The sequence below is a fragment of the Heterocephalus glaber genome, unplaced genomic scaffold (assembly GCF_053883595.1).
Source record: "Heterocephalus glaber isolate CG9 unplaced genomic scaffold, H.glaber_assembly_v1.0 deba00001690, whole genome shotgun sequence".
NCBI lineage: Eukaryota > Metazoa > Chordata > Mammalia > Rodentia > Bathyergidae > Heterocephalus > Heterocephalus glaber.
The window spans coordinates 853,033-872,012 of NW_028258415.1; the positions used below are offsets into that span (position 1 = coordinate 853,033).

Sequence of the window (18,980 nt, forward strand, 5' to 3'; positions counted from 1 at the left end):
GATCTTGTCCTGGTGACTCCTTGTCTGTATGTTAATTTTCTTTTCTTCAAAGGATGTCAAAACTAAATCTTGATATTAGAATACAGGTAGAGGTTATGAACACTCTTGGTTCATTAAGTTCCTGGGGCTCCACACTGTTAAATTTAGTGGTGTGATGGGTCTAACTCTGCTAGAAAAATGAACCAAACTTCTGCATATAAAGACAAAGTTCTTGCTTCACATATCTATGACAAAGCAGCAGAATTTACTATAAGTGTGTGATTTATAATACATATCTAATTGTATTTTCAGTTTTGAGGTCACAATAAGAATAGTAACTCACTCAATCATAATTCAAAGTTAAACCATGATTATGAGGTTCTCATTTGTTAATCTTTCAAAAAATTACAGAAATAGTGCATTTTATTATTGGTCTACGTCATTCAAGTGAATAAAGCTCTTAGGCCAATGTTAAAGTAACTTTTAAAACCTATAAAATTTTCAAATTGGGAACCAGTCATATATATTTGTATGATTATGTATTATACATTATGCAATATGGAAAGTACTACAACCAAGTCTTAGAACTCTCTGGATTTTATGGAAACAAAGGGAAAATCCACTTATCCTGGAAGTGCAATATCACTACTAAAACTGAAATTACTAGTTATGTTATTTATGTACAGATTAAATGTATATTGATATTAATTATATATAGGTAGAATTCTCACTATAATAAGCTTATTATACTTTGGAGAAACTCATTAAATATATATATATATAAAAAATAATCCATGTCCATATTACCAAATTAAAATTTTTAAAAGCATTTGTAATTGTAGAAAACTATTTGATAAACTTTTAAAAATAGATTTTAAAAATTACTTAAGTTAAAGAGGTCACACATATACATATGGTAGAAAATGCAAAAAGTACAAAAGCAATGCAATAAAAAGTAACTTCTTTTCATCCTTGCTATTCAGTCTCCAAATTCTCCTCTTTGCAGATAATCATTCAAACACGTTTATTATGAATCTTTACAAAGACATTGTATATATGTATTAATAGTTCTCTGAGTATGTACAAGTTACTCAACCACTGTAAAACTGAGTTTCATGAGCTTTAAAATCAGCTTTCTAGAGTTGTGTAAATTGCACCCCTTTTATTTTTATATAAGTGGTAACATGTTCTATTCATTATATGGTATTATACTTTGATATTTCAAGATAATTCTCAAGAGCTCTTTTCTTATCAATTACATTGAAAATTATCTCTGTCTTTTTAATGACAGAAGAGTATTCCATTATATGAATGTACAACTATAATTAACTTTTTAACTTCTAAAATATATATATATATTGATTAATTTAATCATGGAATCGTGTTCACCTATCTTGATGGATGAAATACTACATTTGATCATATTAATTATGTTTGAGAAAGAGACCTTTAATTAATTAATCTTAATATTTAAAATGATTTCTTTTCACAACAAATTTTATTCTGAGACCTTGTTGCACACCATTACTAATAACTAAAATAAAGATGATTTTACTGTCACTAAGTCATTTGTTCTTTAATTAATTTTTAATAGGCATTGTTCTAGTCACTGCTGTCAAAATAGGGGAGCTCTTATGGAATATTCATTTATTTGTGGAAAGAGACAACTGATAAATAATTTATAACAAAGTCCCTTTAATATCTATTCACGATATAACTCTGAGCAATCTACGGAAAAGGGGGCTTTTTTAAAGCTATTAAAGAGTAGCTACAAAATGGTTTATTGAAAGAATCCTTTGGAGAACACAAACATTTTGAGAGTTTCCCTACTGAGGTCAAGAATAAGACATAATGCCACCATCACTACTTTTATTTAAAACTGACCTGGAGATATGAGCCAGGTGGAATTGGCAACAAAAAGAAAACAAATCCATAAGGCTAAGAAAGAAAGAAATTGCATGATCGTATAGGCAAAAAATCCAAAAGAATCTATAGATAAAGCATACAGTGAATAACTGAAAGCAACAAAATTGCTAGATACAGGATCAAGGCACATCACTTATATATTTACATACCATCAATAAAGGAATGGACAATTAAAGACACCATTTACTATTGCATCAAAAATTCTAAGGAATAAATCTAAAAACTAAAATCTTTTATTCAGTATAATTAAGAAATACTTAAATATATTTAAGGATTTAAGATGTCAGTTTTCTGCTAATCAGTTTATAGGTTTAATACAATCTCTATTACAATTCTAGCAAGTTTCTCTGTGGATATTTGTAAACTGATTATAAAATTTATACGAAAATGCAAATAGTGAAGAATAACCAAGGTAATCTTAATGAAAGCAAGCAAACATAGAGCACTTACACTAGCTGATATTATTATTAATTATAAAGTTACAGAAAATTAGACAGTATTAAGAAGACAACTGGATCCAACAATCTGGAAAATGAATCCAGAAACAGTCCATACATACATGTCCCTACAATTTAAAATGTTCATGGTATTACAGTGAATGGGAAAGGATGGTTTTCCAAAACTTGGAGCTAATTAGGTATCTATGAAAATAAGAAGATACTTTAACACCTATCTGATACATACACAAAAATAAATTCCAGATTGATCATAGATTAATGTATTTAAAGTCTTAGAAAATATTTTTATGATCCTGTGATATGCAAAGATTTCTTAAGTCTGAAAAATCTTACTGTAAAGGAAAAAATGATATATTGTACAAAATTAAAATTTAATATATTTGTCCACCAAAAATACCAATAAGAAAGGAAAAGGCAAACCAGATAGTGGGAGAAGTTGTTTACTACACGTAAAGACTAATTAAGAATATATAATGAATTTCTACAAATCTATAATAAAAATCAGAAACTAGAAAACAAAACCCTAATGCTTCTTAAAAAAGGATATCCACATAGCCAATACACGTGAAAGAAATTAGCCTGCTTCTCATTAGATAAATATAGATTAGACCCATAGTATATTTCTACATGTCTACCAGAAATGCTAGAATAAAAGTAAAAACAATATTGGTATTGGCAATGTTGTAGAGTAACAGGAACATTCATACTATTGGAAATATAAATTAGTAAAACCAGTTTGATGAGCTAGTTAGTATTTTCTATTAAAGCTAATCACATATGTGCCATATAACTAGCAATTCCATTCCTGGCTAATAATTAATAGAAAAGAATACTAAAGTTCACTGAAAGACAAGTATAAATATGACTATTTTTAAGCCAAAGACTAGAAATAACCCAATCATCCATATTGAGATGGAATGGATAAAGAAATATTGGTATTTACGTTCAAATAATGGAAAAGAACTATGAAAAATGATGATGTATACATTATAATATTTATGAAACCAAAATAATGTTGAACAGAAAAAACTGGATAGAGGTGAATTATTTTGTTGTTAAAAGTGAGGGGAGGGGTTTTCTTTGAGGGAAACTAGTGACTGTGAGTGGCCAGAAGGCTGAGAATTGCGTTTCTCTTTTCTTTCTTGATCTGCCCACAGCTGTATACAGCTGTGTACAGTTTGTGAAAAGTCACTGAAGGTGAAACTTATTATTTATGTACTTTTATGTAAATAAGTTATAGCTCTATAAAAAGGAAAACTATAACATGTTCTAAAGGTTAAAAATAATATGTTGAATGGAAGTAAGTGACATAAAGAAATAGGGGAAGGACAGAAGAAATGCGAGAAACTGACAAGGAGGGGTGTACAAAACTAGAGTGGTCAGAGAAACCTTATGAGAAGAGTTTGTCCTTTTTTCTTACCTGTATGGTAAAATTTCCCTGAAAATCCCAGGTTGAATGTAAAATTTGTGATTTGTGCACGTAAAAGATTCTGAGTATCAAGCAGGGCCTGAAACATAGAATTTTAAATAAGGTATCAAGTTGAGAAAGGCACTGAGATCTTTTATAAAGATATTTTCCTTTTGCAGTCATAGAATAAAACCACTTCTCTGTATATGAGAGAATTAAATGATAGAAAGTAGTTTATCACTTTATAATTAGACAGATACTTTTGAGATGATATAAAACACATATTTCCCCATTCACTTGCAATAAATTAGCAAAAGGGTGAGCCGGAAAAAGGAAGTTAGAAAGAAATTTTAATCTGTGTATATCACATATATATGTATACACATAAATGACCCAAGAGATTCATCAATGTCCATTTGTCAAAAGAAAGACACTCATTTTAGGTGAAGCTATGCAAGAACATATGTGGAAAGAAACATTATTATTTCTCAGATACATCTTTTGTCTTCAAAATAGAACAGTTTTCATCCTTAAATCTGAGCTCTCCCCAAAGATAGTGATTGTTTTTCAAAGAGAATATCATAGTGAAGAAGATTTCATATTTGCCACCTTTTAAAAAACAAACAAATTACCCTATTTCATTATTTTGGTCCAAGATTTTAATTACAATATCCTGTAAAGTCCCAGGATATGTGTATTTAATGGACTTTTCTTTATTCTTCTATTCTTTCTCATTCTTATTTAAATTTTAATTTTTATATTCCTTTTCTTTCTCTCACAAATACGCACTACAGTAGGTGAGCACCTACCTCAGTTAGGCAAAAATATTGTATTATTAGATTTGGAAAAGATCTTGGTCCACACTTCTTTTACATTTGAGGGAATGGAAGAGAAATTACTTGCTCATTTTCACAGATAAATTTGGCAGGAGATCTCTTATTAAAAATACAAAGCAAACTAGGTCTTCTTTTTACTCTACCATTCCAGATTCTTTCATCTTTCTCAAGTACAGCTGTACTAATTCCTGTTTTCTTAATAGCATTACATTTGGAAGCACCTTCATCCTCAAAGACTCAATCTGTTTTGGGGATAAACAGACAAAAAATGTTTTCTTCAATGACCACCCTGTGATTGTATGCCTTATATGAATGCAAGTGATTCTGCCTATTGTGTATAAGCAAAGAAAGAGATGTTCCAAATCTTAAATTTAAACTCATTTGACAAGTGGTCAGTTAAAAAAATTTAGATAACTAATTCTTTTTTTCATCTTTATTTTGTTTACACAAACTCTTTGGTGTGCATAACTGAACCACATAATGTGTAGGTCCTGATGGCACTCAAAAAGGGAAGACAGTCCTGTTGGTGGATCTCCACATCTAAACACAGGAACGAAAGGGTCAACTGATGGCACTGCCATCAGGGAGAGATAGGTCTTTTCCTTACAGCAGTGGTGTATGGGTTGGGCAGGGAAAGAACTGACCAGGTGAGCATGTTTAAGTGAGGAATGGGATGTATAGTGGTAAGTTGGACTCTGGTAAGCTGGGGTGCTGTCTGAGTGTAAAGGATGAGCTTTTCTCTTTCTATCCTAATGCAAGGAACATCAGATAAGCTAAATGTATGGATTCACATTTGAGCTCTGGAACTTACCAGCCTGTGTCAACAGATGAATGGATAGAGAAAGTGTGGTATTATTCAAATACAATGAAGTACTACTCTGCCATAAATAATATTAATTTCAGTCATTTGTAGGAAAATGATGTACCTAGAGTCAATAATTTAAGTGAAATAAACCAGATACACAATCTTAAATATTACATGGTATTTTTTATAAGTGAAACCCAAAATATAAATAAAGAGCAAAATAAAAGATAGATGCTAAGAAACAGAGAGATAGATCTTTTGCAAAAAGGAAGAGGGCCAAGAGATGGAGGGAGGGGATAAAGAAGGGAGGAGGGGGGGTGATGAAAGAATTAAGATGTGTTCTGTACTTGTACCAGCTCCCCATGAGGATGTCTTAATTGTGTATTGCAAACATGTACAGTACCCATAAAAAATAAAAATTGAAAAAAATATGTAAGTCTTGGGAGTTAGGTGATCTCAACTGGAATCTTGGATCTACTCATTCATTATTTGTAAAATTAGGATAATAATGATTACCTCAAATTTCTGTTGTGAGGGTTAAATGAGATAATTCATTTATGCGCTTGTGCGCATAGTGACTGGTATGTGCTCAACTATTATTAATTGCCACTCTTCTGTGACTTCTGCTGCTACTATTGCTACTACTAATATGAATGTTATTATTGTTAAATGATACAAGACAGTGTATATATACAGTCTGAAAGAGTTACTTCATTTGTAAAATAGAGACAGTAATCTAGCTCATGAAATTATGATGTGAATTATAAAAAATAAATATATGAACGAGTGATTGGTAAATAAAAATAAGAATAAGAACCATAAAATATTAAGTGTTGGCATTATAATCATTAGCAATATTTATCTATCATGTATCTATCTACCTACTAGCTTACTATCTAAAGCTTTTTTTCCCTCTTCATTTTATTTTCTCTCAGGGTTCTCTTTCTCCCCTTCCTCCTTTCATTTCTTCTCCACAGTTGAATATTTTAGCTGACTTTTCCTATCTTCTCTTTTTCTTAGACATTAGTTTTCCATTTTACCCACGTCATTTCATGCTTTAAAAATTATTTTTAGTTTAATTGATTAGTACATGTGTGTAGTACATAATGTTCATATTCCTTGTGAGGAGTTGGTACATGTACATACGTATCCCAATTCGTTTTTTTTCATCCCTTATCTTTTCCTTCCCTTCATCTCTTGGTCCCATTCTCCTTTGAGAATGATCTAACTCTTTTTTTTATTAAATTCTTTTATTGGTACATTGTAGATATACAACACAATTACATTTCTCATTGGGAATTGTACCTTTACATAATGCATCTTGGTTCTTATTTTTTCCCCATTCCTAGCCCTCCCTTCAGGCCCTCCACCCTTCCCTTTTTAGAAAGACTTTATTTCCATTTTTTCCATTTCTCATCATTTTTCCTTTCCCTTCTTTCCTTTCCCCTGCCCCTCCCACTACCCCTACCCCTTTGGATATGTTCTCCCTATTTTGCATTATCGATTATTCATTCTAATCGTTGGTACATTTTAGGTATACAATATAATGACATTCATCATTGGAAATTTGCACCTTTACATAGTCTCTCTTGGTTCTTATTTTTCACCCTTGCCCAGCCCTCCCTTCAACCCCTCCAGTGCTCCCTATTTACAAAGATTTTGTTTCTATTTTTCCATTTTCTCATATTAATCCCATTCCCTTCTATCCTTTCCCCTAGTCCTCTCACTTCTTTCCCCTTTGCCCCTTTTCTTCCTATTTCATATAACCTATTATACATTTCGTCCTTATTTACACTTTCAGTTTCTCACATGACAGAAACTATTCGGTATTTATACATGTGTGTCCTATTTATTTCACTTAAGAGTATCACTTCAATGTGCATCCACTTAGCTATAAATGTCTCTAATTTCTCATTTTTTATGGCTGAGTAGTACTCCATTTTATAAAAAACATTTTCTTTCTCCAATCTCCAGTTGATGGGCATTTGAGCTGTTTCCAAGTTTTAGCTATCACAAACTGTGCTGCTATGAACATGGGCGCACATATATCACTGTGGTAGGATTCTTTTAATTCTTTGGGGAAGATACCCAGCAGTGGAATAGCAGGGTCAAATGGGACCTCCAGTCCTAGTTCTTTGAGGTATCTCCATACTGATTTCCACAGTGCTTGCACCAGTCTACACTCCCACCAGCAGTGGAGCAGGGTTCCTCTTTCCCCACAGCCCTACCAGCACTTGTTATTGGTTGATTTCATGATAGCAGCCATTCTTTCTGGATTGAAGGGGAATCTCAGCATTGTTTTCATTTGCATCTCTCCAATGACCAGTGATGTTGAACATATTTTCATATATTTATCTGCTATTTCTACTTCTTTGTCTGAGAAATGTCTGTTCATTTCAGATGCCCATTTTTGGATTGGGTCTTTAAATTTGGGAGGTCTGATCTTTTTAAGTTCTTTATAGATTCGAGATAGTAGACCTTTGTCTGAGGAACAGCAGGTGAAGATTTCTTCCCACATTGTGGGTTGTCTCTTCATACTGCTGGTGGTTTCTCTTGCTGTGCAGAAGCTTTTTAATAAGAAAAGATCCCACTTGTTGATTGTTTGTGCTAGTTCATGGGCAACTGAGGTTCTGTTCATAAAATCTTTTCCTGCACCGACATCTTCAAGGGCTGTACCTGACCTCTGTTCCAACTGGTTCAGAGTTTCTATTTTAATATTTAGATCTTTAATTCATTTTGATTTTAGTTTAGTGCATGGTGAGAGATATAGGTCTAGTTTTAATCTTTGGCAAGTTGAAGCCCAATTTTTCCAGCATCATTTATTAAAGAGGCTATCTTTCCTCCAGTGAGGGTGTTTGGCTCCTTTATTGAAGATGAGATGGCTGAGTGTGTCTGGCACTGTTTCTGCATCTTCTAATCTGTTCCACTGGTCCTCAGGTCTGTTTCTTTGCCAGTACTATGCTGTTTTTATCACAGTAGCTTTGTAGTATAGTTTCAGGTTGGAGATTGTGATATCCCCTGCCATGTCTCTGTTACCTAGAATTGCTTTTGCTATTCTGGGTCTCTTCTTGCTCCAAATGAATTTTTGGATTGTTTTCTCAAGGTCCATGAAGTATGCTGCTGGGATCTCAATTGGAATTGCATTAAAGCTATATAGCAGTTTTGGAAGTATGGTCATTTTCACTATATTAATCCTTCCTACCCAGGAGCAGGGGATGTCTCTCCATTTTCTGATCTCATCTTCAATCTCTCTTTTCAGAGTGCCATAGTTTTCAGAGAAGAGGTCTTTGATTTCTTTCATTAGGTTGATTCCTAGGTATTTCAGTTTTCTGGATGCTATTGTGAAAGGAATTATTTGCCCTATTTCTCTCTCAGTGAGTCTGTTGATCATGTAGAGGAAAGCTATTGGTTTTTGTGTGTTGACCTTGTAACCAGCTACTTGACTAAATTTGGTTATTAAATCTAGAAGACTTTTGGTGGAGTTCTTGGGGTCTTTTATATACAGTATCATGTCATCTGCAAATAATGACAATTTGACTTCTTCATTTCCTACCTTTATTCCTTTTATTTCTTTCTCTTGTCTAATTGCCATGGCGAATGTTTCCAGAACTCTATTGAATAAGAGTGGTGACAGTGGACATCCTTGTCTTGTTCCTGATTTTAGTGTGAAGGATTTCAGTTTGTGACCATTTAGTATGATATTGGCTGTTGGTTTTTCATAGATGGCTTTTATCAATTTGAGGTAGAGACCATCTATTCCAATTTTTTGTAGAATTTTTATCATAAATGCATGTTGGATTTTGTTAAATGCTTTTTCTGTGTCTATGGAGATAATCATATGGTTTTTGTCCTTGGCTCTATTCATATAGTGTATTACACTGATTGATTTGCGTGTGTTGAACCATCCCTGCATTCCTGGAATGAATCCCACTTGATCAGGGTGTATGATCTTCTTGATGATCTGCATTCTGTTTGCTAGTATCTTATTAAGGATTTTTGCATCTATGTTCATTAGTGAGATTGGCCCATAGTTCTCCTTTTCGGTTGGGTCTTTCTCTGCTTTGGGGATCAAGGTGATGCTTGCTTCCAGGAATGAATTTGGGAGTATTGCTTCCCTTTTGATTTCATTGAAGAGTTTAAACAGTAGTGGCAGCAGTTCCTCTCTAAATGTCTTGTAGAATTCAGCAGTGAAGACATCAGGGCCCGGGCTTTTCTTAGTTGGTAAGTTTTTAATTACATTTTCAGTTTCATTGGTTGATATTGGGTTGTTCAGAAGTTTTAGGTCTTCTTTGTTCAACTTTGGTAATTCATGTGAATCTAGGAATCTGTCCATTTCCTCTGTGTTGTCCATCTTATTGGCGTATAGGTTCTGGAAGTAGGTATTGATGATCTTCTGGATTTCTGCTGGGTCTGTTGTGATTTCATCCTTTTCCTTCCTAATTGCATGGATTTGGGCCTTTTCTTTCCTTTTTCTGACAAGGTTGGCTAAGGGTTTGTTAATTTTGTTGATTCTTTTGAAGAACCAACTCTTGGCTTCATTGATTTTTTTTTGTATCCTTCTCTTAGTCTCCATTGCATTGATTTCTCCTCTGATCTTTATAATTTCCCCCCTTGTATGAGCTTTGGGGTTGTCCTGTTCTTCTTTTTCTAGAAGCTTGAGGTGCAGCATCAGGTTGTTTAATTGGGGTCATTCTGTTTTCCTAATATGCGTATTCACTGCTATGAATTTCCCCCGTAAGACTGCTTTCATTGTGTCCCATAGATTCCGATATGTCATTTATCGGAATTTATGTATTGTCATTGTCATTTAATTGGAGGAACTGTCTGATTTCTTCTTTAATTTCTTCTGTGACCCATTGGTTATTCAGAAGTGTGTTGTTCAATTTCCACGTTTTTATGAAATTTTTCCAGTTTCTTTTGCTATGGATCTCCAATTTCATCACACTATGGTCTGCTAATATACAGGGGATAACTTCAATTCCTTTGCACTTACTTAAACATGTTCTATGTGTGAGTATGTGGTCTATTTTTGAGAATGATCCATGTGCAGCTGAGAAGAATATGTATTCTGATTTTGTGGGGTGGAAGACTCTGTAAACATCTGTTAAGTTCATTTGTTCAAGAGTTCGATTGAGTTCTAGTATTTCATTACTTATTTTTTGTCTAGTTGATCTATTTGTGACAGTGGGGTGTTGAGGTTCCCCACTCCAATTGTATTAGTGCATATATGACTTTTCATGTCCATTAGTATTTGTTTTACATAGTTGGGCGCACTAGTGTTTGGTGCATAGATATTTATGATTGTCATCTCTTCCTCTTGGATTCTTCCCTTTACAAGGATGTAGTGTCCTTCTTCATCTCTCTTAATCAGTGTTGTTTTGAAATCTACTTGATCTGCCAAGAGGATAGCTACTCCTGCTTTTTTTCAGGTTCCTGTCACATGGAGTATTGTTTTCCACCCTTTAACTTTCAGTCTATGAGTTTCCTTTTGAATGAAGTGTGTTTCTTGTATGTAGCATATGGTTGGATTTTGCTTCTTGACCCATTCTGCCATCTATTTCTTTTGATTGGTGAATTGAGACCATTAACGTTGATGGTTAAAACTGAAACATATTGATTTGTCATTGCCATGACTTTTTCTTTTTGTTGGGTTCTCCCCCTTTACATTTAATTTCTTGTCATGCCAGATGGGTTCATTCTGCTTTGTTTCCTGGGGTTGTGATCCTCAATGTCTGTTCCTAGGATATTGTGTAAAATTCTCTGGAGTGCTGGTTTGGTATTCACGGAGTTCCTAAGGTGCTCTTTGTCATGAAAGTATCTTATTTCTCCATCCATTTTGAAAGATAGTTTTGCAGGGTACATCAATCTGGGTTGGAGGCTGTTTTCTTTTAGGGCTTGGAATATGTCATTCTGAGCTCTTCTTGCCTTGATGGTTTGTGTTGAGAAGCCTGCTGTGCTTCTGATGGGCTTTCCTTTGTATGTGATTTGTTTCTTTTCTCTAACTGCTTGTAGAACTTTTTCTTCTGTTGAGTTTCTGGAATCTTAACAATTATATGCCTATGTGTAGATTTTTTTTGATCAAGGCTATTTGGAGTCCTATATGCCTCACTTATCTGTATGTCAAGCTCTTTTCCCCTGCTTGGGAAGTTTTCTGCCAGTATTTCTGTGAAGAGATTTTTTATGTCATCTGCACTCTCTCTTCTTTCTTCATTGACTCTAATCAGTCTTCTGTTATTCTTCTTTGTATCATCTAGCAGCTGCTGGATTGATTTCTCATGTTCCCTCATAATTTTGAAGCAATTTTTCTTTTCCTAGTCATTAATTGCAATCTTATCTTCTATATCTGAAATTCTGTCCTCACATTGGCTCATTCTGCTGTATAGACTTTCAGTGGAGTTTTTCCTGTCCTGGAAATCTATTTGCATCTGTTTTATGGATTCCATTTGTTTCCTATGTTGGGATTCCATCATGTTCCTCAGCTCCTCTCTAGATTTATTAATCATGTCTTGCACTAGGGGCACAATTTCTCCTGTTATCTGAGAAATTATTTCTGATTTCATTTTTTCCAGATCCTCTTTTGTTGCCAGTTCAGTGGGTCCAGGTGCTTGAGTATCACAGTATTCCATCTCATTTCCCTTTGGGGTTGCTGTAGGTGATCTGGAAGTCTAGTTTTTAGACTTATTTATGTGTTTTCCCATTTCTACTGGGGTGTGGGGCTGTTGGCGCCTGCATGGATTACCGCCTCTGAGCTGGGAGAGGTGGGACAGGGGCCAGGAGCAGTGGTAGGGATGGTGGCCCAAAATCCCTTTCCTGTGGGATGGGAACAGTGGGAGGGATGGAGGCTGGGAAGCCCCTTCCTCTGGTCCAGGAGCAGTGGGATGGCAGCTCAGAAGCCCCTACCTCTGGGCTGGGAGCAGTGGGAGGGATGGTGGCCTGGATGCCCTTTTCTCTGGGCCAGGAGTGGGGGCACAGAAGGTTGCCCATAAGCCCTTTCCTCTGGGCTGGGAGCAGCGGGAGGGATAGAGGCTGGGAAGCCCCTTTCTCTGGACCAGGAGTAGTGGGACAGCAGCTCAGCAGCCCCTACCTCTGGGCTGGGAGCAGCAGGACTCAGTACCATGGTCTGTTGGTCCAGTGTCCTCTGTGTCTTTGTAATGTGGAACCAGGTGGCTGCCTGTCTGTAGCGGGCTGATTCAGCATGTTCCGTGTGACTCGGGACCTTGGTAGGGTGTGCCGAGAATGATCTAACTCTTTACTTCCTATTACCTATTTTTCTAGTTCTATTACCAAAAGTATAAAAAGCCAACAAATACCCAAAGAAATACTCAACATGCTTTCTCTAATACGAGAAACCCAGAGTAAAAATAAAGAGAATTTCATTCTATTATTCACCATTTAGTGGTTAAGATAAAGATTCAAAATCTGTACTGAAATTGTTTTTGTATATTGAATCCTTCCATAATAAAGTTATGTAAGGTAGACATTTTTCCTTTTTGTTCAACTAAATTTGAATTTGGTCTTTGCTCTGTGAACATTAATTGCTTCTTTAAGTGTATTTATGATACTTGGTATGACACTAGTCCTTTGCCCTTAGAAGCTAAATAAAATACCTATGAATTAGGCCCTTCAGGGCTGGGGATTTAGCTCAGGGCTTTCGCCACCTGCCTCACAGGTGCAAGGACCAGAGTTCAATCCCCAGTAGAAAAAAAAAAAAAAGAATTAGGCCCTTCCTCAAGTAGAATATGTTGACTGCAATTACTGAAGTAGTCCTTACTTTGCAGGTTTGGGTTGGCATTTTATACATTTATTTAATGTTCTAGAAACAAACATTAAAACACTTAAAGATATACTAAAACAGATGGCAGGTACTAATTATATAAATGTATGGTGAAAAGTAAAGTTTTTTTCTAGATGAATTTTTATATTTAAGATAAGCAGTGATATTTCTCATTTTAATTGTTTTTATAAACCAGATTTTGGGAATGTCTATGAAAAAATGTTATGTAGTTCTCCATTATTTTTATCTTTTCAAAATATGTTTATTACTGACTTATTCTGTGCAAGAAACTTAACATCCAACAATATTCTTAGAACATACCCTTTTCACTAAATTTTTCACTGCTACAATGCTTTTATTCAGCATTGTTATATTTTAAATAGAGATAGTTACTCATTACTATAAACAAAGTAATATAAAATGATAAAAACGATACTTTATTCTCTATATGTGGAATTTCTAAAACGATGTGATAATATTAAAACTCTAATCATAATAAACTAAATAAATGCCATACTATGGCATAACAAACCCACATGTATTCTGGGCAAGCAAACTCTCTTTGAAATGTAGAGTATTTTGATCATGTAGGAAGTAATTAATTAGGAACCTTTAAATACCCACCACATAACAGTCTCCTTAAACATCAACCAAAGAGCCATAAGAATATAGATGTTTACTTTTAAAAGTGGCTTGAATATTGAAAAACAGTATTTTAAGTATCCAAAACCATAGTATGTAGTTAGTATAACAGTGTATTTTACAATTCCATGTATCCATGATTGTTTTTAAAATAACATTTTCCCAACTTAATCAAATAAAATCATAAATAACTAAGGATTTCTATCTTCCCTAGCCTATTGTCTTCTCTATCAACAGGTTCTGACAACAACATAACCTCCCGCAATCATAAAGTAAACCTCCTTCCTCCTATATCTCACACTTGGCCCCACAAATATCTTCTGAAAAATCTCAATACTAACCCTTCAACTCAACAAAAAGTACACCAATAGAATCCATCATATGCCACATGAAACCTTTCTTCTCATCTATTACAGTTCCCCCTGCAAACATCCCCTTAGTGTCTTATATTCTTCATCCAATCACATTCAACTCTCCTCCCTCTATTTTACTTACCTCACTGTAGAACAATCACAAATAATAAACAGTCATAGTGTGCACAGAGGATAGACAAAGGGGGAAGTGTAATTACAAGAACTATCATATAGAAGTGTTGTATGATAGAATCTATTGATGCTGTTAAACAAGACATAATTCTTTCACCAAAACATAACGACAGAGTTGAAATCACTTAAATAAAAGGAGTAAATACTTGCACGGACACACAAAGCTGAAAATTATTTACACAGAGGCAACAACCTACCAAAAAATCTCCAAATAAACCACAAACCCTCCTCACTTTTCTAGTCCTCAACCTGTAGTAAGCCTTCAAAAAAAAAAAGCGAAAAAAAAGAAATAGGGGAGATATATATATATATATATATATATATATATATATATATATAAATAAAACTACAGATACAAATATGAGCATGGGGAAGTAAGGCAACAGAAGAATTCCAAATTCATCCAACTCTTCCCAGACAGAACAAGGGATCACAAAAGGAGAAGAAAACTAATACAAGGTAGCAGAACTCCATGAAAAGTTGATAGAAGGCATGATGAAGAAAAGAGATGTTCAAAGAAGAAGTACATCAAAAATTCACAGCAATTGCACTCAATATGCCCAACATGAATTTTGGGGAAATAGGTAAAGAATTGGGCAAGCTAATCAAAATAGTTCAAAGTTTGAATGACTTATTCACAAGAATATGGAAACCTTGAAAAGATGTCAGATAGAAATAGCTGAAATAAGAAACTCTATAGAAGCCATACATTGCAGAAATGACCAATGTGAAGACAGAGTGTCTGATATTGAGGAAAAAATAGTAAATTACAATAAAAAGCTCAAATAACTCAGTCTCCAGTTAATGGGCAACTGGGCTGTTTCCAAGCTTTAGCTATTACAAGCTGTGCCACTATAAACATGGTTGCACAAAAAGAAAATAAGAGAACAAGATAAGACTATCTAACAGCTATTAGAGGACAATAAGACAACCAATCTAAGGCTAACTGGAGTTAGAGGAAAGGTAGAAGATACACTGGACTGACTAACTGGATTCACATGGATTCATTAACATGCTTACAGAAATCATGGAAGAAAATTTCGCAAATGTAAGAAAAGAGTTTAAAATACAAATAAGCAATGCTTATAGAATAGCAAACAGTCATAATGAAAGAAGTTCACAAAAGCATATCCATATTAAATTTATAGATATACAGCCAAAAAAAAAAAATAGAATTTTAAAGGCAGCCAGAGAAAAACAACAAAAAAAATCACATATAAAGGTAAACCAATGAAAATCACAGTAAACTTTTCAGCATAAATCCTCAATGCCGGAAGAAATAAAAGGGAAGTATTTCAGTCCCTAGGAGGAAGTAACTTCAAACCCAGATTAACTTACTCAGCAAAGCTATCCTTCAAAATAGATAGAGAAATAAAGTATTTCCATGAAAAAGACCAGCTCAAAAGATATGTGAATACTAAACAGTTCTTGAGAAAAATAGTTAAGTATATTCTCCACTGAAATCAGGAAATGGACACAGCTAAAAATAAAGAGGAAATTAGTGAGGTCAATGGATAAAAGCAACAAAAATTCTCAGGAAAACAGAAACAAAGGATTCACCAACAGTTAAAGAAGACAATGATAGTAAATAACCAACACATCTCAGTAATATCTCAGTAACAGTTAACAGCCTCAACTCTCCAATTAAAAGACACAGATTGGCAGATTGGACCAAAAAACAGAATCCAACAATCTGTTGTATTCAAAAAACTTATCTAATCCCAAAAGATATTCATAGACTAAAAATTAAAGGACAGAAAACAACATTTGATGCACCAGGACCCAGAAAACAAACAGGGGTTAGCAATTCTAATTATTAGCAATTCTAATATCAGACATTGTAAACTTCAAGCTAAAACTGAGTAGAAAAGATAAAGGAGGTCATTACATACTGGTTAAGGGAACAAACCAACAAGAAAGGCTAACTTTGATAAACATATGCATTGAACACTGGAGCATCTATCTTCATAAAATAAAAGCTACTGAAATTAAAAGATCAAATAAACACTAAAACAATCACAGTAGGGAATTTTAACATCCTGCTTTTGCAAAGAGATAGATCAACTAAACAAAAAACCAACAAAGAAATATCAGGGCTGAAACACACCATTGAGCATATGGATTTACTAGACATACATACACAGAGTATTCCACCCTTATGCAACATACTACATATTCTTTTCAGCAGCACTTGTAACTTTTTCCAAAACAGATCACACAGGAGTCCACAAAACCAGTTTAAGTAAATATAAAACAATTGAATTTTCCCCATGTATACTATCAGACAACTGTGCAATGAAAGCAGAAATCAACAAAGAAGAAATTTCAGAAAAGGCAAAAGCTCTTGTAAATTTAACAACACACTCCTAAACAAGCAATGGGTCACAGAAGAAATCAAAGAAGAAATTTTAAAAATTCTGGAAATTAATGACAATGACTTGACAAGTCAGCAGATCCTCTGGGACACTATAAAAGCAGTTCTAAGAGAAAAATTCATCTCAATCAATGTTCACATTAGGAAACAGAGCAAGCCCAAATAAATAACCTTATGAGAAATCTTAAAATACTTTAGAAACAACAAACCAGCCTCCAACTGAAATTAAGGAGGGAAATTATAAAGATGTGACTAGAAATTAATAAAATTGAGACTAAAAAAACCTGTAAAAAATATCAGTGAATCAAAGAGCTGGTTCTTTGAAACAATATATATCCAATAGCTTAGCTCTTATGCAGACTCAGCAAGAGAGAGAGAAAAGATTCATGTTAGTGCAATTTAAAAAAGGCAAGATCACAACAGACATTGTTGAAATCCAGAAAATAGTAACTACTTTGAAAATTTAAATTCCAACAAATTAACTAATTTTAAAGAAATGGACAGATTGCTAGACACATACACACTAACAAAACTAACCCAAGAAGACATAAATGTCCTTAACAACCTAATAACAAGCAATGGAATTGACACAGTAGTAAAGAATCTACCAACTAAAAAACCCCAGATCCTGATGGATTCACTGCTGAATTCTATACAACTTTTAAGCCGTTATATCTTCAATACTCTGAAGCTCTTCAAAAAAATTGAAAGGGATGCAGTGCTTTCAATTCATTTATGGAAGTCAGTATTACTCTGATCCCAAAACTGGATAAAGACTCAGCTAAAAAAGTGAACTATAGGCCAATCTCTTTAATGAACATAGATGCAAAAATCCTCAGACAGACAGTAGCAAATAGAATGCTGCACATTATCAAAAAGATGATAAATCATGATCAAGTAGGTTTCATCCTAGAGATGCAAGGATCATTCAACAAACATTAGTCAATAAATGTAATACAGGGCTGGGAATTTAGCTCAGTGGTTCCGGCGCCTGCCTTTCCAGCCCAAGGTCCCGAGTTCGATTCCCAGTATCAATAAATACATAAATAAACAAATAAATAAATAAAATGTAAGTTTGGCCTTGTGGTCAGATGTGGGTGGCTGCGCCCTGCTCCGACCTGCTTTCTGGCTTGCCCCGCCCACTTGCATCCAGAAGACCATGAGGGACGCGCCCCCCACCCCGCCCCTGGCCTCTAGGCTGTGCAGGTACCTAGTTCCACACTACAGAGGCACAGGGGGATATAAAGGCCATTGTCCTGAGTTGCAGAAATGAACAACAGAGAGAGGCCCTCTCTCAGGCTCCCTGATGAAAACTGAAGCCCACTGGAAAAGTGAAGAGAATCTCTGGAATATAGGTACACCAGACCACTGTACTTGATAAGTTGGAGGGATCATCACCTCACATTTGGATCTGGACTGTTTTTTGGGGGAGGGACAGCTGGAACCTGTAGTGGAACCTTGCAGAGTTCAGCCCTGCAGGAGGACAGGGAGCTCAGTTTGGGACTTGCAGCCAGAGGTCTGTCTGGGTCTTGTGGATCTGTGGCTGGCTTACTGAGACTCATTGACTTATAACTGACAGGACCAAAAAACAAAAATGAGAAGACATTTAAGCAAGTCACAAACTCAGACCTCCACCCCACAAAAGGCAATTTCTGGGAAAAACGAGGTAGAAGAGTCTGATAATCAACCACCTGGACACCCTGAACTGATAGCACGGGAAGTAACAAAACAGATGAATGAGGCTCTAGAAAAATTCAAAGCAGAAATAATCTCCCAGATAACTGCAGAGATGGTGAGCAGAGTGAAAGATATAATTAGAGGCTCTAGAAAGAAACAGATAAAAAAATAGATGAGCTTAGAAACATACTGGAAGCCATGAATTCCCAGCATAAGAAATAGAAACCATGATTGTCCAACATAAGAAAGAAATGGAATTCATGAAACAGATTCATACAGACATTCAAGAGATTAAAAACTCCATTGAAAGCATGCATAGGAGATTAAGGGAATCTGAAGATAGAATATCAGATATAGAAGACAGGATTGAGATTAAGGTACATGAAAATAGAAATTTCTTGAAAATAGTAAGGGACCATGAGAAATCAATCCAGCAGCTGCTGGATGATGCAAGGAAGAATAACATAAGACTGATAAGAGTCCACAAAAAAGAGGAGAAAATATAATTGACATAAAAAAAACTGTTCACAGAAGTAATAGTAGAAAACTTCCCAGA

General features: G+C 34.7%; 1 protein-coding gene across 5 annotated transcripts in view; it reads right to left on the reverse strand.

Moving 5' to 3' along the window:
• The window catches only part of LOC101708542 (N-deacetylase and N-sulfotransferase 3), a 182,479-nt gene that overhangs the window by 106,770 nt on the left and 56,729 nt on the right, over positions 1 to 18,980 (reverse strand). For 2 of the 5 annotated variants that reach the window (XM_087199252.1, XM_087199251.1), the window contains exons 3-4: positions 3,784 to 3,871; positions 1,864 to 1,917 (exon numbers count right to left, since the gene is read on the reverse strand). The exons of 1 other annotated variant lie outside the window; for it this stretch is intronic. In XM_087199252.1, the coding sequence (XP_087055378.1) occupies positions 1,864 to 1,917; positions 3,784 to 3,871 (142 nt within the window). The remainder of the gene's footprint in view (positions 1 to 1,863; positions 1,918 to 3,783; positions 3,872 to 18,980) is intronic. 2 more of the 5 variants (XM_004870038.4, XM_087199253.1) reach the window with 1 other exon arrangement.